This window comes from Saccostrea echinata, unplaced genomic scaffold, assembly GCF_033153115.1.
Source record: "Saccostrea echinata isolate AGI-Se365-2 ecotype Australia unplaced genomic scaffold, CSIRO_AGI_Sech_v1 ptg000025l, whole genome shotgun sequence".
NCBI lineage: Eukaryota > Metazoa > Mollusca > Bivalvia > Ostreida > Ostreidae > Saccostrea > Saccostrea echinata.
Genome location: NW_026889774.1, coordinates 16,895,001 through 16,921,825, shown reverse-complemented (window position 1 = coordinate 16,921,825; position 26,825 = coordinate 16,895,001). Strand labels below are relative to the sequence as shown.

At 33.8% G+C, this 26,825-nt stretch overlaps 1 protein-coding gene across 2 annotated transcripts in view; it reads right to left on the bottom strand.

The window, feature by feature from the left end:
- LOC133192068 (protein-associating with the carboxyl-terminal domain of ezrin-like) overlaps positions 1–26,825 on the bottom strand; it is a 474,471-nt gene that overhangs the window by 384,332 nt on the left and 63,314 nt on the right. For both annotated transcript variants that reach the window (XM_061327911.1, XM_061327912.1), the window contains 2 exons: positions 15,799–15,969; positions 15,586–15,685 (listed from right to left, as the gene is read on the bottom strand). In XM_061327911.1, coding sequence (XP_061183895.1) covers positions 15,586–15,685; positions 15,799–15,969 — 271 coding nt within the window. The remainder of the gene's footprint in view (positions 1–15,585; positions 15,686–15,798; positions 15,970–26,825) is intronic.

The window sequence follows — 26,825 nt, the reverse complement described above, 5'->3', positions numbered from 1 at the left end:
ACATTTCAGAGAATGTAAATCATTCAGAATTGACCTTAACTTCAAAACAAACTTCATTTGCAGACAGAGGTTTTCATTAATCTCAATTTGACAGAAACAGATAATGCTTTGGATTTTCTTCAAGAGGAAAGTTAATTAATCCCATGGGACTAGTTGCAGCTTTCACAGTTTACAATAGGAACATTCTCAGCAGTTATCTCTTTTTCCCCTGGCATTCATTCTAATGTAAAGTTAAGGAATCTACCCCACCACCCCAGCTCCAAAGTGGATGACATAGAGAACCAAACTTAGCACCAAAATATGTCTTACTGCCTCTTCAACCAACATACCAAATTTGAACTTAATTGGTCAACTACAAAAAAAGTTATTGGAAGAAAACGGAAAATTTGTGGACGGATGAATGACAGATGGACAGACAGAGTGATTACTATAGGGCACCCGCAAATCCTTGCGGGGCCTTAATTAACAAAATGAAAAATGAACTCGAGATATCTTGGATGTTTCTTCTCAAGGTAAAGATAAAAAGCGAGGGTTTCCGAATGCACATTAACACAAAACAACATACTCGACAGAACCTGATAAATGATCTTCATGATAAACGCAAAACATCATAAACATAAAACACAGTAGAAAACACAAAACCTGATAAACAGAAAACATGATACAATGAGATACAACCACGATACGATAGGATACACGCACAATACGATAGAATACATGCACAATGGGACACGATAGAATTGTAAAGAATAATTATGCAGGTACTGTATTTAAACACCATTCACTGTAAAATTAAATTTTACCACAATTTTTTAACTCAATTTGCTATGTGATGATAAATTAAATACACAATGTAAACATCTTTTATTAAAAGAAAAAAAAATATCAAAAAATGTTAACCATCGAATAGAAAGTTTATTAAGACATCTCAAAACTTACCCCCAACTTTTTGGACACAAGTTCCACAGTTCAGTGTGTGTCTAGCGTATTAAGGTTGTTGATGCCTTCACTCCAATTTCAGGAGATCTTTTTTGTCTAACCATCAATGGATTTAGTATAACCATCCCATCATTTTTATTTATAAATGTCTCGAAATGACATTTTTGCTTGTTGATAGAACACACAAAAGTGCGATAAACTAGTTCTTTAAACTGGTTATGATATCATAATCAGCAAGACGCTCGTAAAAGATTTGATTAACACAAGCTGTGTCAAACGTTCACATGATTTATTAAAATTATGGTGAACAACAAACCTGATTTCATTTTAAACCATTTATAAATGACACAGGCGGCAGGTATTATAAAAGTAAAAGTGAGATTGACCTCTTTTATTTATTTTTTTTTTTTTTGGTATTTTGAAAAAAATTGGGTCGGCGCTTCCCGTTAAACAGAAAATAAAAAACTCTGGCCTAGCAACTAAATTAGATGTAGATTTAAAAAACATCAAATTTATTATGACTGGTAATGTTTAATTAACCCTGCTTCTCTCATTGCATTTGGCTAGGACTTCAGCAAATGTAAACAAGTAAGATGGCATGAATTGCTAAATGAATTTGTATCCTTTAATCATTGAATCATACAATAAAACAATTATTGCTGTTTTTGAGGTCAATATGATGATTTAGCCACCTTCAAAGTACAATATTCACCGAGCCTGAAGGGCGAGGTGAATACTGTACTCCTCGGCTGGCTAAATCATCATATTGACCTTAAAAAACAGTAAAATTTATAAGATGAAACTTTGTTGTCCAAGAGCAAGAGAAATAGGATGATAGGGATCAACAAAATAATCAGTCTGGTATTCAGTAACAAGTCATAAATTTAGTTCTCATTCCCCCATTTATCACTATCACCATGCAGAGTATTAAAAAACTATTTGTGCCTCTGTACTATATTTTAACCCCACATTATAACTTCTCACTTTGGCCTCTCTTGGTCTTTGAAGAACATTTACTATGATAAGTTATTTTTGTCTCATTTTACTATTAAGTACAAGTCTACTTGATCATTAAAACTATGAAAGTACTTTTTGTATTACACAATAAAAAATTCTTGCATAATTTTTTTTATTCTATTAACCTTTCAAATACTTTATTTACAGTGATTTTAAAATTATCAAAAGTGATTATAACCATTATGTGACTGACAAGCACTAGTGATAATTTACTGAAATGTGCACTATTTGAATGAGGGTTTTTTTTCTATTTATAGCACCAAACACCTAAAAAAAATTCTGTCTTAGCATATAAAAAAATAACAAAGTTCCACCAAAAATAACCTTCATCTAAAAAGATATTTACAAAATAATACAACTGTACACAATATGTCATGAACAAGAACATTTACTTTCATTTGTTTTTCACAAATCAGAAACTTCATAGAAAACGTATTTACAAATAAACTGATCTCTACAACCTGTTAACATCAAGAACATGTGGTTAGACAACACTTCATATATTATTGAAGGTAGGTTCTCAATTCTTTTTATAGCTATAATTGTCTGAAAAGATATGCTGTGAATTACAGAAAAAATGTAGATTCTTGCACTATATCAGATATTGTTAAGGGCAAAGAAGAAGGTACAGTTTAAGTAGAAATTTAGCCCTGTATTTTTTTTAATATTAATTGTGGTCAGCAACTAATGCTTTCTCAACCGTTTAAATTCAGAAAGATCATACAGTTTTTAGCTCAACTGGTCAGAGACCAGAAGAGCTTATGCGATAGTAAGGTGTCCATAGTAAGCTGTCCATATGTCTGTCTGTCTATCTGTGAACAATGTTTCAAAATGCTATTCCTCTTATAGTTTTGGTCTGATTTAATATAATTTGGCAAACAAGTAGACTACTTTAAGATACATAATTCTATTTATCAGTTTTTGATTTCAATGAACGGTGTTGCCATGGTTACTAAAAATAGAAATTTCTTTAAAACATGTTCAAAACGCTACTCCTCCTACTGTTTTGGTTTGATTTCAATATAACCTGGCACACAGGTAGATTACACTAAGATATATACATTTCTATAATTTGGTTTTTGATTTCAATGAACAGTGCTGCCATGTTTACTAAAAATAAAAATTTCTGTGAAATACTTTCAAAATCCTACCCCTCCTACAGTTTTGGTCTGATTTTCATAATAACATGCAAGTAGACTACACATAAATACAAATTATCTTTATCCTTTTTTGATTTTGATGTTAATATGTTTACTAAAAATAAAAAAATTCTGTATTTTTTTCTAAAGGCTACTTCTCCTACAGATTTATAGTTCTTACAGATTTATAGTTCTTACAGATTTATAATTCTTGTCACAGAAAGAGACTAAACCAAGAATCATTATTCTACTGAATGCTGTTCCAATGTTTCAAGTCAAGGTGCTTCTTTCCTATTCCTTTGTTATAAGTACATACCAGTAGAGCTACATGTACAGTGTCATCAGAGACTTCTAGTTTATATATAAACTCCTAATCACCAATTTTGACGTCATGAACCTGTGCATTTTCCTGTATTTTCATTAAAACTTGCAGAAGACATCAATTATAATTGGGATTTTCTTTTAGACAATATGGACCACATGCATCTACTTTCTGTGTTGTTGCTGATTACTAAGCTAATTATTTGTCTGATTCTTGATTGTCCTAATTCTTGTCTCTGAGCAATGTATTTTTATCTACAAGTTATTTTTTTCTATTTACCGTATTTGGCCGAATATAATATGCATTGGTCGGCTTGGCCAAGATCAGGTGCCCACGTTGGTTGCAGATTAACAAAAAAATGAAGTCAAACAAAATGTGTTACAAATATGTTCTATGTAACACTATATCCTTTTGGCAGATTGTCTGAAATTTCTGTCCATTTCTGTCAAGCGGTTAAAAAGATTTCATTCTTAATATAGCAGAGACCCAAGTGGGCTACAGACTATACATATTCAGGCATAACATTTATCTTTATCATATTCAACTAAACAAAAAAAGTATAATTCAAATACAAACTCTTCACAAAACATTGTCTGAGTAAGAAAAATCACATCACTCATTTCCATTAAAATGTTACAGTATATAAAGGACATGGGTAAATTTATTAATCTTTGGGAGTTTTTCTACTCTTATTATTTGGACATCTGAAGTAAAAATACATTAAAGTACTTTCAATTTTTCTAAAGATATTGTATGTGGGGATGAAAATTTCAAACTTATTTGGTAATATTCAGAGAAAAACTGTGTCAAACATTTTTTGATTGACTATTTTGAGACCTCGGGCTACGGACTATACATATAGTATTTTTCATTTATTGAGAGGCCATATAAAAATACCTGTTTGTATCAGTAAATATTTGTTAAAATTGTCATCATGGAGTTCACACCTGTTTAATAAATCCTTTCATTTGGATATTAAATCAATTTATACAAAAATCCCGTGAAATTTAACAAAAAGAACGAAAAACTTAAAATAAATTCACAATACGAGTAAAATATAAATTGTCAGAACAAAATAATACATGTCAGAATTACATGTAATTGGTGTTTTGATAACAAAATATAGTCCAAGACCATCTGGAGACCAAAAATGGGCTTTAATTTAGCATCTATGAAGGCTGGATTGCATGTGAGCACTGGGGCTACCGACTATACCGTTAAACATCTCTATTGTGGACAATCAACTTAAAGAAAATATAATTGTATAATTAAATTTTGGGCAATTTTTTTTATTATTTTGCATTCTATAAAAGTTCACGCTACTGAGTTTGAGTATTCAAAAAACCATATTTAAAAATCAAGTGTCTAATGTACTGTGTACTTTCAATGCCAAATGAAATTCCAGTTCAACTAATTAATGCATTATTGGTGTTCAAACTATAATGAACAAGCATTCTGAGAGTATTGCATTAGCAATACTAGTCCCCTACCAGCAAGTGTAATCTGGTTCCCGCTAAGAATTGAAAATGCCATAATTCCGTCAAAAATGAATGAAGCGGGACAAAATGCTAACTTGATTTATAACTAATCAAGGTAAAGCCACATACCAAAAATCAGCTCAATATCTACAAGCGTTTAGAAGAAAATTGCGGAAAACCCTTAAAAATTGAAAAGGCCGTAATTCCGTCAAAAATCAATGAAGCGGAACGAAATGAAAACTTGATCTGTAACTCCTCAAGATACACTCACATACCAAAAATCAGCTCAATATCTGCAAGCGTTTAAGAAAAAAGTGCGGAAAACCAAGTGGGACAGACTGACAGACAGACAGAGGGACAGACAGACAGACAGACAGAGGGACAGACAGACAGACAGACAGACAGACGGACAGACAGACGGATGGACAGACTCAGAGGAAACCTATAGTCCCCTCCGGTTTCACCGGTAGGGGACTAATAAAAGCAAAAGGAGCTGTATTTAAATCAAGGCATGATTTTTTTTAGGGGGGGGTTACAGAAAATATCTTCATATTTTTTTTTATTTTAATGTAATACATGGAGCTCAAGGTGGTCATTCAAAGGGTGTACCGGTATATAATTTCTCATGATCATATGGTGTAATTCATAAAAAAGTTACAAAACATGATTCATCATTGATCATTTGAAGTAAAAACATGATTAGTACAATATTTATCCATCAAGAATCAATGATTTTTTTTTTAAATTAACATTTAAGTGACAAGTAGATTGGGTTGCACAATTATAAGAGTGAAAGTCTCACTTTGTACTAAATTGCAAAGTAAGGAGTTCATCCTTATGTTTTGGGATCAAATCCCACTATGGAATGTTAAGACTGGTTGATGAGAAGCAATAAACCATTGAAGCCCAATTTTGCAGTAGATGCAGGCAGGAAAAAAAATCTTGCTAATACAGAAGTACGGTTAATATGGTCTGTAAATTTGCTAAATTTATTTGTAGAGTCCGTAGCCCTTTTGTGAGTAGGATTTTTGTGGCTAAATATCCTTTAAAAAATATTTCAATGCAAATTATTCAAATGGAATGATAGTATGTATCACAAGAAGGAAAACTTTATCATGCATGTTTAGAAATATGTTGTGACCACATACAGGACAGACTACTGAAGCAAGCCTTTAGTTAAAAAAATGTTAATTTTCAGACATTTTATCTTTAATTAGTCCCCTACCGGTGAAACCGGAGGGGACTATAGGTTTCCTCTGAGTCTGTCCGTCCGTCTGTCTGTACGTCTGTCTGTCTGTCTGTCCCTCTGTCTGTCTGTCTGTCTGTCCCTCTGTCTGTCTGTCAGTCTGTCCCACTTGGTTTTCCGCACTTTTTTCTTAAACGCTTGCAGATATTGAGCTGATTTTTGGTATGTGAGTGTATCTTGAGGAGTTACAGATCAAGTTTGCATTTCGTTCCGCTTCATTGATTTTTGACGGAATTACGGCCTTTTCAATTTTTAAGGGTTTTCCGCAATTTTCTTCTAAACGCTTGTAGATATTGAGCTGATTTTTGGTATGTGGCTTTACCTTGATTAGTTATAAATCAAGTTAGCATTTTGTCCCGCTTCATTCATTTTTGACGGAATTATGGCATTTTCAATTCTTAGCGGGAACCAGATTACACTTGCCGGTAGGGGACTAGTATTGCTAATGCAATACTCTCAGAATGCTTGTTACAGTGGTATTTGTATTTAAAAAACATTGCTTTTGTTTGAATAAAGATATTATTGTATTGTAGTTATTGTATCAATAATGTATATGACTTTTTCTGGAAGTTATTTTATTAGGGCTATGGACTATACAGGGCTACGGACACCAATCATTCTTTAATAACTTCTTTTGGTGTTAGCGCAAAAGCTATATATTACTGTTTTTTAATTTGACTGGTAACTGTGAAAATATCAAACAAGAGCATGATTAATTCTACATTCTTTTGTTGAACACAAACTATAATGAAATATGGGGCTACGGACTATACAAAAACTTTGACCAGTATGGGATAAAAATTACAAAATGTGCACGCATTTTACCATATAACCACTATATTTTTCTCATAGTACTTTTTTTCTTAAGTAAAATAAAAAAAATTTAAACACATTATATTTCCTCTTTTTTGCTAAAAATTATGCATTTATTCCAACATTGATAAATCTTAAATTATATAACAAAGGTATATCTGCACACATTTATTCATGATTTCCACAATTTTTATCCTTTTTCTTTTCTGTAAAAAATAAACAAAACCAGAGTGATTTTTCTATAATTAAGTATATTTATTTTTAAATGTTTCATTCAAAATAATTTTAATTAACCATTTTTAAAAATGTAAAAAATCAAGTGCAACAGCATAACGCTTCAAAAATTATGAATCTTTGACTTTATTCTGTTGTTTTTTCAAAGACGCAGATACTATATATATGATATTATATACCAATGGAAAGCTCTCATTCTGCTCTTTGCAATGCAACAAAAGACATTTAGATTAGATGTAACTATAAAGAGTTACATCTATATAACATCATTTAGTTGGAAATGGGCACCTGATCTTGACCAAGCTGTGGTGTAAAATACGCACCCCCCTTTTTGAGCCTGAAACAGGGGGAAAAAATGCAGTTCGGTTGTATTATACGCAGCAGAAAATTTTACCAAGCAGTGTTTTGAAAATCGCGGTAATTTACTATGAAAAATTGGCACGGAGATAAAGTGTCGAAAATTTACAGAACACGATATTTTATTCAAATGCGTTTTTATTTCTTAATCTTGACTTTCCATATCGCGGCAATCTGGAGGAAATTATTTATTTTAACAAAGCACGAGATAATGTTGCATTAAAGTATTAACAGAGTTTATTATTATTATTTTTTTTTTTAGCATACGGTGATATTGAAATTATACGTCACCGTATTCTAACTATTCTTTGTGGAAATAATTTTATAACAACAAAGTACGAGATATTGTTGCAAGTTTAACAGTTGTCATATTTATTTTTAGTTTAAGGTAATCATGTTGAAAATTATGTAAATTTAACAGGGCAAGCGATATTGCAACATCAAAGTATTCATAGACTACGATTTTCCTCTCTTAAAATTGAAATTAATTAATTAAATAAATAGCTGATGTTATAAAAATAAAATCAAAATTTAACAAGCGTATAAAGTGTAGTTATCAACACACCTCCAAAGCTGTGAAAAATGATGTACAGAAGTGGGATATATGTCTTCATACATCGAGGTTATCTTCGTGGATATCTTATTTTCTACAGAGCACAAGTAAATGATAACACTTAAGTTTCAACATACTTCATATTTCCTTTTTTTTAACTCTCAATCATTTTAACACGAGGCTGATATAAGATAGAGTAAAATTACATTTAACAAGAGTTTAACTGTTTAATGTGTCGTAATCAACACACGCTTATACATACGAAAGATCATAAACCAACCCCCGATTTTTAACAAAGAAAATAATCAAAGCCATTAATAAGGGCAGTAAATAATCAGTGCTCTAGCTGTAAAAACAATGCTTTGGAGTCGGTAAACAATTTAATTGCCTGGAGGGGTGTTGAGGGGCAATTATCAAGTGACAAGCGCACGTGTTCACAACATTGGCTTCCATTCATTGGGACATATAGAGGGGGGTTTATGTAAAAATGAATTTTCACTGAGTTATTTAAAATCTAAAATAAATTTTATTGTATTTCATTAAAAAATGACATTACTTTATTGACCGAATGTCTGACTGATTAGGTACATGTGTACTATGATTATGGAAGCAGGTGGCAAAGGAATATGTGAACAACTATAAATAACATCGTTAATGGCGGCCTACACGGAGACGATGAACATGCAGCTCAAATTAATTTTAATTTGCTTTTAAATTTAATTTAACGATCAAAAGGTTATAAATATAACATTTTAACAAGCCTACATTCCAACAATAACTTTCCTAAGTTTTAAATACGGCGATAAACAGCAAGAAATTGCATAAGTCTCTAGGTAATACTACAGTATGTTCGTATGATAGCCGTGTTTCACATGAAAGAAAAACCTATCAAAATCCCATTGTGGTGTAAAATATGCACCCCTTTCTCACAGAAAATTATTTTGGGAAAAAAGTGCGTATTATATTCAGCCAAATACGGTAGTTTTTAATTCTTTTTCACCAAAGACTCAAAGATCTTATTCTGTGGCCGTTTCTGTGGTGTGTTTCAACTTTCTGGAGTATGGACCATATCTCAGGAACCTTCTGGCCAATTTTCGTCAAATTTGTCACAGAATATCCTTGACTTTAGGGCTCTAATTAATACCAAACATAGAGATGTGTCGCTTAAACAAGAGGGAATAATTAGGGAAATAAGAGGCCTATGGGCCACAACGCTCAGCTGAGTAACTTTGTCCCTCCTGTTCCTAACCAGATTTCCCTCTTGTCATACTTATTGTGGACCACCCTACCCCTGGGGGTCACGATTTGAAGAATTTAGAATCTACACTACCTCTGGAAGCTTCCACATAAGTTTCAGCTCTTCTGGTCTACTGGTTCTTAAGAATATGTTTTAATGACCCCACACTATTTTTGTTTCTTCTTGATTTTCTCCCCTTGTAATGGGGCTTGGCCTTTAATTTTAACAATTAAAACTCCCCTTCACTCAAGAATGTTTTGTAATAAGTTTGTTCAAAATTGGCCCAGTGGTTCTTGAGAAGAAGTTGAAAATGTGAAAAGGTTACAGACGGACGGACAAACAGTAAACAGATGGATGGACGACAGACAAGAGGTGTTCAGCTTAGGTAAGCTAAGAAAAAAAGTATTGGTTGCTAAAAAAAATCCTCTTCTTAAGAACCACTGGGAAGATTATCACAAAACTTTAATTATATGCTAACATAGATTAAAAATTATTTAAGGTATCACCCTGGGGCATTATTATATTGCCCAATATAATGACTGGAATTAAAATTTTTTTTTCAATTCAGGCATCTTAGGACCTCATGTCAAGTTGACTCAAAAGTAGGTCATGATGACCTTTTTTTTTTAATTTTGCAGGTATTCATCTTAATTTGATTTTGATGCATATCTCGGGCACTTTGAAGCCTCTAATCATCAAAACCTTTCAGTCGATGAATCAGATGGCTTTAAAATGTGTCAACGAAAAAGTAGAAAATTAAGTCACCGTGACCTACTTGCTGACTTTTATGGCTAATCATTTTCAAAAAAATTACTGTAATTATTTTAGATACTGAGAGGTTTAGACTCATTAAACCTTGTGAGTTGATGCATTTGAATTTTGCTGGTATTTATTTTCAAATCATTTTAGAGGCATATTTTGGACACTGTGAAACTTAGAATCATCAAACATTGTCAGTTGATGCATCCTGAGACCTCGGAATGTATCAACTAATAGGTAGATCACCGTGACCTACTTTTAGAATTTCTTGATGATATTCACATATTTCAGAGACCAATTGGCTTAGATTCATCAAACTTTGTCAGGTTATGCATCTTTAGTCCTCAGGATGTGTCAAACAAATGTAGGTCACTTGTAGTTTTAAGGGAATATCTAAAGATTTGAAATAGTAAAAGGCTAATAATCATCAATTTTCTCATTTTATGCATTTTGGGATCACAGACTATGTTAACTAAAAAGTAGGTCACAGTGACTTAATTTTGGAATTTCACAGCTATATCTAAATATTTCTGATAATAAGAGGCTTAGAATCGTCAAACTTTGTCAGTTTAAGCATCTTGGGTCCTCAAAATTTGTGAACAAAAAATGGGCCACAGTGACCCAGCTTTGGACTTTTAAGGCAATATCTAAATATTTCAAATTATAAGAGGCTTACAATCATTAAATTCACAGAGTTGTTATCCAAAAAGTAGGCCACAGAGCTACTTTTGGGATTTCAAGGATTTACCTAAATATATAAGATACTAAGAACCTTAGAATAGAAGTGATACGGTTGTAAAATTTATCAGGAGAGTGATTCTGGCCCTTGGGTCTCTTGTTAAATTGCCATTTCATTGATCCCTTACAGGGTTATTCTCAGATGACTGTTAAAGCCCTCTGGTCTCTTGTATAATTTTGTTGCTATAAATAGAATAGAAATCCCCATTGATTTTGTGTATTTCAATTATAAATAGAACTGAAAATCCTCATTATTGTTATGCTTGTCAGTAAATGGTAACTAGTATATGTACTTGTCAGTCACATTCTGTTTTCACCATTCAGTTAGTCTGCAAATTTTCCATCCATCATATCTCAAATAGAGCAAATTTACAGCATCTATTTTTAGACAATTGTTGCTAAAAAAAGAAAAAGAATTGTGAGCCTACCTTCAATAATACATGTATGTATGTGGACATTTTTTATTTTACCTCATATACTAAGACGTATCTTAGTTTTTATTTTTGTGCTATAAATAGAAATGGGAATCCCCTTGAAACATTTTGCCTTTCAGTCATTGGTTTCTAGTACTTGTCAGTCACATTATGTTTATGATAGAGAGTATTCAAATTTTCAATCCATAATGTCTAAAATTGTGCAAGAATGTATATTTTCTAAATAACCCACTGCATCTATTTTAAGACAACTGTTGCTATAAAAAGAAAAGATATTCCATCTTTAATGTTTTTTAATTATTAATTGCTCAAATGTTCTTGTTCATGACATATTGTAGACAGTATATTTTGTAAATACTTTTTTCAATGAATCTTACAGCTGGTGGAAAATTGTCATTTTTCCTCATAATGCTGAGAAGTTTCTATTTATGGGTGTTTGGTGCTATAAATAGAAAAGGGAACCCCCTTTAGATAGTGTGTATTTCAGTAAATGGTTTCTAGTACTTGTCAGTCACACTATGTTTATAACAGTTAGTCTGCATTTTTTCCATCCAACATTATCTGAAAAAGTGTAAGAATCTACATCTTCTAGATTATTCATGGAATCTATTTTTAGACCATTGTTGCTATAAAAAGAAACAAGAGTCAACCCTCAATATTGTATCATTTATTGTACAAACACTTGTTCTTTTTGAAGGCATATTAAAGAAAGCTTAATATTTGTTAACACTTTTTCTATAAAGCTTCCAATAAGCATAAAACTGTCATTTTTTTCTAATATTCAGAGACATATCTATATTTAGGTGCTTGATACTATTAATAGAAATGGGAATACCCCTCAACCATTGTCCACTCTAGCTAGGGGTGTCCAGCTACTCTCAGTAACATCTTAAATTTTACAATATACATCCTATTTATCCAGCAGTGACATCTTAAACTTTGCCAAAATTTGATTTTTTACATTTTTCTAAAACCTATCTATTTACAGATACATGTTACTAAAAATAGGATTAAAAGCCCACCAATATTTTTTCATGAGATGACACTACTAATTGTCAAGTATAAAAACACACATAAGTTTTGGAAATTTTCCACAGACAATTTTTCTTATACAGCCTTAAAGATCTTAAAAAATACTAATTTTCCCATTTTTCAAATTTTCAGAAACCATGTCAGTTTGCATGACCTTTTTCTTAGAGTGGGAATATTTCTAGAATAAATGATTATATGCCCTGTGTACCTTAAAAGTTTATGTTATTATATGATCCAATGATTTTTGTTAGAGTATATTAGATACCGATAAATATTCGTTTACATTCCCTCAATTTTCATGTTTTCACTTGGTCAAAAATGGCCAAATTCAATGGATCCATTTCCATGGCAACCAGGTGCACATGTGGAACTTCCAACACCATATCTGCTAGATTTGTATCAAGATACACCTGTGGTGCAAATTTCATCAAAATCCAAGACATGTCCTTTCAAATATTCTTTGGTGCTTACAGAGAATGCGTGTTAAAACTTTTCATCCGTTTACCTCTGATATGCCCAGGAGCAGAGAAGAATTCACAGAAACAATGCATTTTTACTATACATTCAACATGGCCCTACCCTAACACCAGAACCCATGACCCAGGCTCATGAAATTCACAAATTTGGAAGAGGTACCCTCATCATTATAACTATGCACTTAGTTGAAATTTTCAAAGAATTAACACATTTTCACTATATATATTAATTACATGTATCAATAGAGAACCCCCCCCCCCCTTTCAAGAAACACCAGAATCCTTGACCCTGGGACCACACAAGTTTTAAAAATTTTGCAAGAAGCACCCTTGTTCATCATAACTATACACATTGTTTATCTCCTCAACACTAAGGAGCAGACAGGATTATATAAGACAATTAATGCATTTTCACTGTATTATTAATAGAGGCCTACCCTTACACCAGAACATCTGACCCAGGGGCCATGAAACATATAATTCTGGAAGAAACACTCTTGCTCATCATAACTATACACTTAAGTTTCTTTGCTTTATAACCAGGAGCAGAAAAGAATATTTTCAAAGAAATTTTGCTTTTTCACTCTTTAATCAATAGACCCACCCCATCCCTCCTTTCACCAGAGCCCTTGATCCTGGGGCCATGAAATTCACAATATTAGAAGAGGCAGTCTTGCTCATCATATCTATGTACTTAGTTACTCTGTTTAAAAACCCAGGAGCAGAGAATAAGATTTTCAAAGAATTAATGCATTTTCACTATATCCTTAATTCTCATTATATCACGGGTTCCATTGTATCGCAGTATTTTCCAAAAATTAGGATACATAGCTCATATCCTTTTTTGTTGATGGACTATCTGTCTGTCGTCTGAATGTTGACTTTTGTGATGACTAAAAAGTACGGAACACCCGTTGGAAAAATATTTATTCAAATAAAACGTAATTTTACAGATTTCCATTCCCATTTTTATTTTATTTAGACCATTGAATATATAACCAAGTAAAATTCATAATAAAGTTCATATTTTGAAAGCCTTAAGTTTGTATTATTGTTTAGTTTTCATGTAGATTTACATCATAAATTAAAAAATAAAAATTGTACTTTGTGACATCGCCAAGCTTCCAAGTTTTTCAATACTGCGATACAACGAGACTCTCCACTTTAGGAGGTAAATAAGAGTTCCTGTTTTAAAAATGGACTACAAAGTAAACGACAAAAGATTAGAAAATAATTAGCCTCTAAAAAGTTAGGCCATTGATAGGTTTATGAATAGTATTGGGTGAGAAGTTAATGCAAGAATTTGGAATAACTTTTTTACGCAGAAGAAATAAGTACGCAATATTATGAGACACCAGTATATAACCAATAGAGCCCCGCCCTAACACCAGAACCCCTGACCGAGGGGCGATACTACTAAACAGAGAACCCTAGAGAACTCTAAAGAACCCTAGAGAACCCTAATGATTTTTAATTATTTATTGTTCGCAAATGAAATATTTATGTTTTAAATAACCAACATATCATACAAGAACAAAATAAAATTAAAAAAAAGAATATTGTGCCAGGTGTTATGCTTACTTTTAAAGGAATACTAATCTCTGAAGACTTCATCATACTTTGTGTGATTTTAAGTATTTTTTTTTTCAAATAAGTTTTACACCAGAGTTAATGGCTAAGAGTTCATATAACTTAAAAAATAAAATTGAATAAAAATAATGTGAAAAAGAATTGTAAAATTATGTGGTAAAATTATTACTTCAATAAACAGCTTTTTTGAAATTCAGTCGGGATCAGGATGACATAAAATATTCAATTAATTTTTCAACATTTTTCGAGGGAAAACATCCATAAACTAATCTTGCTATTTATTTTATAGATAGAATATGATTTATAAAGTAAAAATAAACTCAATTAGGCATAAAATTTATTTGAATTGACCAAATATACCTTGAGTTCTCTAGGGTTCTCTAGGGTTCTCTGTTTAGTAGGACCGCCGAGGGGCCATGAAATTCATAATTTTGGAAGAGGCACCCTTCATTATCATAACAATGTAATTAGTTACTTTGTTTAGTACCCAGGAGAAGAGAAGAAGATTTTCAAAGAAATAATGCACTTTCACTATATGATCTATATAGCCCAGCCCTAGCACCAGAAGCCCTGATCCTGGGGCCATGAATTTCACAATTTTATAGAGGACTCAGTGCTTATTACAATCATGCCAAGAGTTTGATGTCCAGGAGTAAAGAAGAAGATTTTTAAAGATTGCATTAATTTTGGTGATTTTAACCCCACCCCTCAGGCCCCAGGAGGCAGGGACCATGAAATTCACAATTTTTGTTCCCCTTAACCCATAGATGCTATATGCAAAATTGGTTAAAATTGGTTCAGTTGTTCCAGAGAAGAATTTAAAAATGTTCAAATGTTAACGCATGGTGCACAATATGGACGACACAAGACAGACAAAAACGGATAGCAAGTGAGTGACTCAGGTGACCTAAAAAATCACAGCACTGTGTCAGCTTCTGTAAATTTGGAATTGTGTGGCTGATGGGTGTTGCCTAAATGCACTCTGGAACTGGAAACAATCAAATAGCTTTAAATGAAAATAAAAAATCCGAATCCTTATTGTATATCTTTAGGGCACCAGCAATCACCTCTCAAAAGATGATTTGGCTACTGCATTAAATGTAAGAGGAGTTCTGGGAATCAGCTTTATGTAGAAAAGTGATATTTCCAGCCACAATTTGACTCCAGGGTGAAAATTCATTTATATAAATGTACAAAAAGGATGAAGGCTTAATAGCAAACCTAATTCTGCAAGATATTCTAAAAGGTTTTCACACATCACTCCAAAAGAGAACACATCCATAGTGTGGCCCATTTCAATAGTGACTGTTAATTTATTAGTCTGAAAAAGAAAATGTGAACAGTATTATTGTAAAAACAGGTATTTATATCTTTATATTTATTCATACCATTAAATTTTGTGTTCTTTTGCACAATTTAAAAATACAATCTCACCTTCTCCTCAGGTGAAATACAGTCTGCATTTCGATATGGCCTTGAATTTTTCAGGAATTCAGGGGTTATTTCCAGGAACTTGCAGCAATGTTGTAATTCACCTATTTTCCAAGTCCCTTTAGACGTCACATAAATAGCTTCTTGGCAAATATTATTGTGGGAAATTTTGGCCTGAATTTAAAGTCAAAAAATGATTTTGATAATTTTAAGTAATATTTTCATCATTTAAAAAATCAAATGTAATTTGTAAGGGTTAGTTGTACTCTTGTAACTTAGGCTCACTATACATTTATTACATAAATCATGTTCACTAAAAACTTGTTTAAACTAGAAATATGTCCATAGGACATGAATGCCCTGCCGAGGGTATATTAGTAATGCAACATTTTAACACAAATTGAGAAAAGTGAGGTCAAGGTCAAAGAAAGGTCAAGGTGAAAAAATATTGATGCAGTTGAATAGCTTACATCAGTATGTATCAGCATATGAAGTTTGACACTAATTTAAGAAAAGTGAGGTCAAGGTCAAAGGAAAGGTCAAGGTAAAAAATTGTTGATGCAGTTGAAAAGGTTACATCAGTATGTGTCAGCATATGAAGTTTGACACTAATTTAAGAAAAGTGAGGTCAAGGTCAAAAGAAAGGTCAAGGTCAAAAAATGTTGATGCAGTTGAATAGCTTACATCAGTATGTATCAAAATATGAAGTTTGATTACACTATCTTGAATGGTATCTTTAAAACTGAGCTAAACACTAATTTAAGAAAAGTGAGGTCAAGGTCAAAGGAAAGGTCAAGGTCAAAAAATGTTGATGCAGTTGCATAGCTCTCATCAATATCTATCAGCATATGAAGTTTGATAAAAATATCTTGGATAGATATACATAATTTTGAAACAGGCACACTTGCTCATCATAACTTTACATTTAGTTTGCTTACTTAATACCCAGAATCAGAGCAGAGGATTATCAAAGAATTAATGCATTTTCCCTATGTAATCATTTGATCCCTGCCCTAAAACCAGAACCCTGACCCAGGGGCCAAAATATTCACAATTTTGGAAGAAGCACCCTTACTCATCATTACTATATTCTTAGTTCATTGACTTAATACCCAGGAGCAGAGGAGAACATTCTCAAAGAATTAATACATTTTCACTACATAACCATTAGAACCCCACCCTAACACCAGAACCCCTAAACCATGGGCCATGAAATTCGAAGTTTTGGAAGAGGCACCTTTACTCATCATAACTACGCATTCAGTTTGTTTGCTAAATACCATGGACCAAAGAAGAAGATTTTTAAAGAAATAATGCATTTTCACTATATATTCAACAGAGCCCAATCCTAACACCAGAGCCCCTGACCCTGGAGCCATGAAATTCACAATTTTGGAAGAGACATCTTTCATCATCATAACTATGCATTTAGTTTGTTTGTTTAATATCCAGGAGCAGCGAAGAAGCTTTGTAAAGAAACAATGCATTATCACTATATATTCAACAGAGCCCTGCCCTAGCACCAGAACCCCTGACCCAGGGGCCATAAATTTCACAATCTTGGTAGAGGGCTCAATGCTTATTACAATTAGCCTGCTTTTCCAGGAGTAAAGAAGAAGATATTTTAATGAGTGCATTAATTTTGATGGTTTTAGCCCCACCCCTCAGGCCCAAGGGGGGTAGGGGTAATGAATGTCACAATTTTTACTCCCCTTAACCATAGATGCTATATGCCAAATTTGAGTAAACTCAGGTGACCTAAAAATGTTTATTGAAAGGCTGGTTGCAACTTCCCCCTCCCCCTCCAATTCTCTTTTTTTGTTGTGGTATGGTTATTAATTGTAATGTGGTAATTTATTAATAAAATTTGGTAATTTGGTTGTGAAAGATAGTGCAGCACCACAGCATATGATACACATGTCATACATTGTTTAATTCTCATAAACAGTTTAGAGTGCAAGGAAGAAAATCATGTCAATCTTGATACAAAGGTTAAAATGACTCTTCCATTGGGGGTGGGGGGGTTATGATTTGAACAAAATAGAATCTACACTAACTAAAGATGCTTACATATTTTTTTGTGACTTTTTTCCCTTCAAGTTTGAACTTTCATTATGGTCCCACCCTACCCCAGGGGTCATGATTTGAACAAACCTGAATCTACACCACTTGAGGATGCTTCCATATAAATAAGACCGATCATGGCTTTGCTGATCTTGAGAAGCAGATTTTTAATTTTTTCCCCAATATACTCCTATGTAAAAACTTTGATCCTCCATTGTGGCCCCACACTACCCCCAGGGGTCATGATTTCAACAAACCTGAATCTACACCACTTGAGGATGCTTCCATATAGATACATGTATGACCAATCATGGTTTTGCTGTTCTTTAGAAGAAGATTTTTAAAGATTTTCCCTATATATTCCTATGTAAAAATTTTGATCATCCATTGTGGCCCCACCCTACCCCTTGGGGTCATGATTTGAAAAAAAACTTGAATCTACACTACCTTGAATCTACACTACATGAGTTTCACCTTTCCTGGTCCAGTGGTTCTTGAGAAGAAGATTTTTAGATTTTTCCTATATATTCCTATGTAAAACTTTGATCATCCATTGTGGCCCCACACTACCCCCAGGGGTCATGATTTGAACAAACCTGAATCTACACCATTTGAGGATGCTTCCATATAAATATGACCAATCATGGCTTTGCCGTTCTTTAGAAGAAGATTTTTAAAGACTTTTCCTATATATCGCAATGTAAAACTTTGATCGTCCATTGTGGCCCCACCCTACCCCCGGGGGTCATGATTTGAACACACTTGAATCTACACTACCTGAGGATGATTCCACATGAGTTTCACCTTTTCTGGCCAAGTGGTTCTTGAGAAGAAGATTTTTCAAAGATGGCATTAATTTTTCACTAATTTGTAATATATCCTCTTGGAAGAGGGCATGGCCCTTCATTTGTACAAACTTGAATCCCCTTTACCCAAGAATACTCTGTGCCAAGTTTGGTTGAAATTGGCCTAGTAGTTCTGGAGAAGAAGACGAAAATGTGGAAAGTTTACAACAATGACGACAGACAACGGACAAATTTCGATCAAAAAAGTTCACTTGAGCCTTCAGCTTAGGTGAGCTAAAAAATCAATTTAAAAAAAATATATCATGCAATATCAATTTAGTTTTAATTACTTTACATCAAATCTATTTTAAAAGCTAGCCAACAGGAATTATTTAATCTGACACAAACTATCAATCGCTGCGTGGCACAGTGGTTAGAGAGTCTGCTCTAGAGTCGATTAGTAAGGAGTTGATCCTTATGTTGCAGGTTTAAATCCCACTGTGGGATGTGAAGACCGGTCCTTCAGAAGAGACCATACAAAACTGAGGTCCCATGTCGCAATAGATGTTGGCATGAAAAAAATTCCTAACTGCTCAATGGCCCTGAGTGCTGAGTATAGGTGTAAATTTGCAGCCCTCTACCGGCAAGTGGTGGCATCTCCATATATGTGAAAAAATTCTCGGGAGGGATGTTAAACAACAAACAAACACAAACTATCAATAACGATTAAGAGGCTTGATTTCTCTGCCCAATTCCCAAAAGATATATTACACCTGCTTGATCAGAGATGCTCTACCAGAAGTCTCCTAACACTAAATTCATATTAATTAATCTCTAATTTGACAGGCAGTTTTCTGCTATCAAAATTCTCCTTGACCATTACTTAATAATCACACCCATGGGAGAAGTGAAATTTATCTTATTACTGACAGAAAAGAAACATTATATGTGTTATAGATTGCTGTAAAGTATATCATGAAAAAATGTGCATTTTCTTGATTTAAACTTTTTTTATGGAATACTCTTACATCTGTTGGGATTGTTTTATCTAAAACAGTCTTTGACAAATCCCGAGAGTCCGAAGCCCAGAACCTGGTAAAATTGGAAGCGGGCATGTGGAAATTGCATACTTACAAGCCCGAAGGGCATGTAAATTCTGAGGCCTAAGCCTCCGTATTATCAAATTAAATAATACCAATAACATTAAATGTACTTAAAAGTCTGATTTTTCATCTAAAGTGGAGCATCAAATAAAATTTTAACGATAGTTTATTCTACCTCAATTTCCAAGGAACTCTTTTGCAAAGGAGACACAAAAAGTATACGCGTTGAAAACAATATGTGACTTCCAAGGAACTCTTTTGCAAAGGAGACACAAAAAGTGTACAGGTTGAAAACAATATTAATGGCGAGACAATAGATCGATAGAAATGGATTTCAGATCATTTCCTAGCCATGAAAAGGCAAATAAGAATAAAATTACTTGATAAAATTCTGGGCATGTAAATATTTGTTCGGGCTAGCGTAATAAGTGGTTAAACCTGCCCGAAGGGCATGTACTGAAAAAAGATTTGGCGAAGACTGCTAAAAGTTAAAAAACATAGTTATTTTTTTTAAATTTCACCTAAATTAAAGGTTACAGTGACTTTTTAGTAAGATGCATCACACCCTCTACCAAACATGCATTAACTGACCAAGTCTGATGATTCTAGGCCTAATAGTTTTTCAGTTATGAGCCTGACAGAATTTTTCCAAATTTGGCCTTAGCATCATAATTAAAGATCAGAGTGATCAACCTACTTTAAATGTGCCACACACCTTGTACCCAAGATGAATTAGCTGGCAAAGTTTGATAATTCTAGGCCTTATAGTAATAAAGTTATGAGCCAGAAACAAGAAAGCTAACAGACACAAGGATGGACATAAATGCCATGACTAAAATGTCCCATCTTAAGATGGGTGCATAAAAAATGTTGGAACCCCCCCCCCAACATACACACACAAAATAGGATTTGGAATTTGGGCATTCACTCCCCCCCCCCCCCCTTCCCCCTTTTTTCTTGTCAAATTTTTCAGGTAAGTTTTTTCTAGTTGCCCCCCTCCCAAGGTCCTTAATGGTCACCTGAGTATAGTACACTGCAAAGGATCCAGAGAAGTAAAACAACAAGAGGCCAAAGGGCCTATAATATACTCTTCTGAAAATTGTACAACCTATAATCTCATGTTTAAAGCCTCTTGGTAACCTATATATATGGATAAAGCCTTGAAATTCCAAAAGAAGACCAGCATGGCAACAATTGAAAAATGTTGATAATTCCAAGCCAATTAGTATCTGAAATATTTAAATTTAGCCATAAAGTTGCAAAAGTAGGTCAAAACACTCCGAGGATTCAAGATGCATCAACTGACAAAGTGTGATGATCCCATGCCAATAAGTATCTGAAATAGCCATCAAAATCCTAAAGTAGGTCACGGTGACTTACTTTTTCATTGACACTCTCAAGGTTCCCAAGATGCATCAACTGACAAAGTTTGATAATTCCAAGCCAGTAAGTATCTGAATTATTCAAATTAAGCCATGAAATTGCAAAAGTAGGTCACAGTGACCTAATTTTTCGTTGATACACTCCGAAGACTCAAGATGCATCAATTTACAAAGTTTGATGATTCTAAGCCAATTAGTAACTGAAAAAGCCATCCAATTCCAAAATTAGGTTACAGTGACCTATGTTTTGGTTGATACACTTTAAGGACCCAAGATGCATCAACTGACAAAGTTTGATGATTCTAAGCCAATTAGTAACTGAAGTACCATCCAATTCCAAAAGAAGGTCACGGTGACCTACTTTTCATCTATACACTCTGAGGACTCAAGATGCATCAACTGACAAAGTTTGATTTTAAGCCAGAAAGTATAAAAAATATTTAAATCAAGCCATGAAATTGCAAAAGTAGGTCAAGGTGACCTACTTTCTGGTTGACTCACTCCAAGGACTCAAGATGCATCAACTGACTAAGTTTGGTGATCCTATGCTTCAAAGTGTCCAAAATATGCCCCTAAAATATTTTGAAAATGAATACTTGTAAAATTCCAAAAGTAGGTCACTGTGACCTACTTTTTGATAAATCTATTTTAAGGCCCCTAGGTGCATCAACTTACAAGGTTTGATGATTCTAAACCTCTTAGTATCTGAAATAATGACCTTTAATGTTTAGAAAATGATAAGCCATAAAATTCATAAAATACTTTTTGGTTGACATCCCATGATGCATAAACTGACAAGTTTTGATGATCGTAGGCTTCAAAGTATCCAAGTTATACATCAAATTAAAATAAAAATTAATACCTGCAAAATTCAAAAATTATGTCACCATGATCTACTTTTGAGTCAACATCATATGAGGTCCCAAGATGCATCAACTGACAAGATTTGATGATCCTAGGCCTTAAAGTGGGCAAAATATACAAGATTTAATTTTGGTCAACTTTGAAGTGATCATGACACCATGCCTACCATGCCCCAGGGTGATTCCCCATGCAAATTTTAATCTACAACATATCCTCATCCTTATATATTAGTTTAGTGATAATCTGCCCAGTGATTCTTGAGAAGAAGATTTTTTAGCAACTACTACTTTTGTTTTTATTTCCCTTATTATCTCCCCTTGTTTAAGGGACACATCCCTTGTTTTAGTACAAATAAAAACCCTTGGGCCAAGGATACTCTGTGACAAATTTGAAAAAAATTGGCTAGGTGGTTCTTGAGATATGGCCCATTTTCCAAAAAGTTTACACACACTGCATAATTTTTGGTCAACTTTGAAGATACCTTGAGACCATGCCCTTGTCCCAGGGTGATGCCTTGAAAAATGTTTTAATCTACAACATATCCTTATCCTTATGTGTAAGTTTGGTGATAATCTGTCCTGTGGTTCTTGAGGAGAAGATTTTTAGCAAAAGGTACTTTTGTTTTTATTTTCCTAATTATCTCCTCTTGTTTAAGGGTCACAACCCTAGTTTCAGTATAAATGGGAGCCCTTGGGCCAAGGAAACTCTGACAAATTTGACAAAAATTGGCCAAGAGGTTCTTGAGATATGGCCCATATTCTAAAAAGTTTACGCACACCAAACAAATTGCCATAGCATTAGCTGTTTGAGCCTTTGGATCATTAGAGCTAACAAGAGGCCCAAGGGCCTTGAATCGCTCTTCTGATAAACTGTACAATCTATCACTTCTATCTGAAGCCTCTAAGTATCCTGTATATTTAGATAAAGCCTTGAAACTCCAAAGGAAGGTCATCATGACCTACATTTAAGATGAAACATGAGAACCCAAGATGATTCTAAGCCAATTAGTACCTGAGAGTAGGTCATGGTGACCTACTTATCACTTGTCATTCTCTGAGGACCCAAGATGCATCAACTAAGTTTGATGATTCTAAGCCAATTAATACCTAAAATATTTTTAAAATCATTACTATAAAATTTCAAAAGCAGGTCATAGTGACCTACTTCTCAGATGACATACTTAGAGGACCCAAGATGCATCAACTGACAAAGTTTGATGATTCTAAGCCAATTAGTACCTGATATATTTAAATAAAGCCATAAATTTTCAAAAGTAGGTCACAGTGACCTACATTTCAGTCAACTTACTCCGAGGACCCAAGATGCATCAACTGACAAATTTTGATGATCCTAAGCTAATTAGTACCCGAAATATTTCATTATAGCCATATAAATTGAAAAGTAGGTCACACCTACTCCGAGGACCCAAGATGCATCAACTGACAAATTTTTGATGCTTCTAAGCCAAACAGTTCCCATAAATATTAAAAACAGCCATAAAATTTCAAAAGTAGGTCATGGTGACCTACATTTTAGTTGTCATACTCTGAGGACCTAAGATGCATCAACTGACAAAGTTTGATGAATCTAAGCCAATAAGTACCAAAAATATTTAATTAAAGCCATAAATTTTCAAAAGGAGGTCATGGTGACCTCCTTTTCAGTTGTTGTACTCCGAGGACCCAAGATGCATTCACTGACAATGTTTGATGATTCTAAGCCAATAAGTACCTGAAATATTTAATTAAAGCCATAATTTTTCAAAAGTAGGTCACGGCGACCTACTTTTCAGTGGACTTACTCCAAAGACCCAAAATGCATCAATTGACAAAGTTTGATGATTCTAAGCCGATTATTGCCCCAAATATTTAATTATAATCTTATAAATTGAAAAGTAGGTCACGGTGACCTACTTTTAAATTGGCCTACTCTGAGGACCCAAGTTACATCAACTGACAAATTTTGATGATTCTAAGCCAAATAGCACCCTTGATATTTAAATATAGCCATAAAATTTCAAAAGTAGGTCACTGTGACCTACTTTTCAGTTGACATTTTTTAAGGACCCAAGATGCATCAATTTACAAAGTTTTATTATCATAGGCCTTAAAATGTCTAAATTATGCCTCTAAAACGCTTTGAAATCGAATGCCTGCAAAGTTCAAAAAGTAGGTCAATGTGACCTACTTTTTACTAAAAATGTTTTATGGCCTAAAGATGCATCATCTTACAAGATTTAATGATTCTTAACCTCTCAGTATTCGAATTAATGACCTTCATTGTTTTGAAAAAGATTAGCCATAAAATTCAAAAAGTAGGTCAAGGTGACCTACTTTTTAGTTGATGTACTCCGAGGACCCAAGATACATCATCTTCCAAAGTTTGATGATCATAGGCCTTAAATTCTTCAAAATATGCCCCTAAATCATTTTGAAAAAGAATGGCCGAAAATTTAAAAAGTGAGTCACCGTGACCTACTTTTGAGTCAACATGATATGAGGTCCTTAGATGCATCAACTGACAAGATTTGATGATCCTAGTCCTTATAGTAAGCAAAATATCAACTTTTAATAAAATGTAATTTTTGGTCAACTTTGAAGTGACCTTGAGACCACGCCCTTTGCCCCAGGGTGATTCCCCGTGCAAATTTTAATCTACAACATATCCTCATCCTTTTGTGTAAGTTTGGTGATAATCTGCACAGTGGTTCTTGAGAAGAAGATTTTTTAGCAACCAGTAATTTTGTTTCTATTTTCCTAATTATCTCCCCTTGTTTAAGGGTCACAACCCTAGGATTAGTATAAAAGGGGGCCCTTGGGCCAAGGATACCTGCGACAAATTTGACAATAATTGGCCAAGGGGTTCTTGAGTTAAGGCCCTTGTTCTAAAAAGTTTACGCACACTGCACGCCGCACAATGCACAAATGGCCATAGCATTAGCTCTTTGAGTCTTTGGCTCAGAAGAGCTAAAACACCTAGATGAAATATATTGATCAAAAGAAATATATTGAAATGCATTATAAACTTGTAAAGAGAATTAGAGCTATTTTTTCTAATGTAAATAATACACGGTACCAATTTTTATGCACCATATGCGCATTTCGACAAATTATGTCTCTTCAGTGATGCTCAAGCCAAAATCCAAAATAATTAAGAGAAAAAAAAAGAAGAGCTGAATAAAGGGAGTGCCAAAGACTGGAGCAAGTATTGTTATCAAACATTTAAATTCATCTTTAATCAACAAGTTTCCAAAATCTTATGTGATTTTGACTGATAATTCATGAGTTATTGAAATTCATAAGATGGCATCCCCCAAAAAAGAATATTTAAATTCTCATTATATCCCTCGCACACCTGTAACCACCTTGATTCTCCTGTGCATGGAGTTCATCAGTGCATTTATCTTCCTCATAAGGATATTTTTCAACCCTTCCCACAGGGCAGCCCTTAGTTAGTGGAGAGTACCGTATATACTCGCCTATAAGTCGGTTTTTTGGGAGTTAAACTTTGGTCCAAAACTCTTTATCCGACTTATATGCGAGTGATAAAAAGATTGGTATTTTAGCAGGTCAATCCCTCCAATTTAAGCTTGAAAAATACAACCTACTTATAGGCGGACCGACGTATAGGCGAGTATATACGGTAGTTGGAGCATTTCAAAGCCTTCAAACCCTACCATTCAGTTAGTCCCACAAATTTTCAGTTGAAGAAAAAATTTAGAATTTATGGGGGCAAGATGATTTGGTCAATATGAATGTTTGCATGAAAGACGAGACAAACTCTGGCTACATTTCCCAGGTGGTACTACAAAATGTGTAAACAAACCTGTCACCATCAATATGCATGTGTTTTAAATTTGGCTTTTTACCACTTTCCCTACGTGACATCATACATTTCACAGTTGAATAATTTTGAACACTGATTTTAGTGTACAGTTACCAAGGTACCCCTTTCATCAGTTTTCACAATTTTTGGCCACACAGTCAAAAATATTTTGCATATTATTTTATTATGCATTTCTTTTTCCTTTCAGTATATGATGATCAGGAATCAGCAAAATAGTTAGTCTAGTACTCAAAAACAAATCATTAAGCAGATCTGTTTATGCTTGAACTTGCCTGTGCTAATACACTAATGCGTCTTCTCTAAAATAGAGCCCCACCCACCACTAGAACCAAGTCATTCATGTGCAATCAGTTTACCTACAACAAACCTTGAGGCAGAGAAGAACATTTTTAAGAAATTACTACTTTTTACTACATGCTCAGTAGAGCCCTGTCCTAACACCAGAAACCCTGACCCAGGGGCCATGAATTTCAAGATTTTGGTAGAGTTACCCTTGCTCATCATAACCCTGTACTTTGTATGATTGTTAAATACCTAGGGACAGAGAAGAAGATTTTTAAAGAATTTATGCATTTTCACTGTATGATCAATAGAGTTCAACCCTAACACCAGAACCCCTGACCCTGGAGTCAAGAAATTCACAATTTCAACTGAACCATTCAAAAGTTATAGGAATTGTCAACATGTAGGTCAATTTCCAAGTTCTATGTCATGAAATAAACAAGATGCCCAATGGCCTAGAATCACTCTTCAAATATTCTTTTTTTAATCTGGTAAATGTTTTCATCATTTCAATGTTCAATATGTACAAAAACAGACAAGTATTAATAAAACCTAAATAGGAAATAAGGCAAAAAAAAAAAAACAAGAGGCCCATGGGCCACATCGCTCACCTGAGTAACTTTGGCCATGCTGTTCTTTACCAGATTTCCCCCCTTTTAATATACCTATTCTGGCCCCGCCCTACCCCTGGGGGTCATGATTTG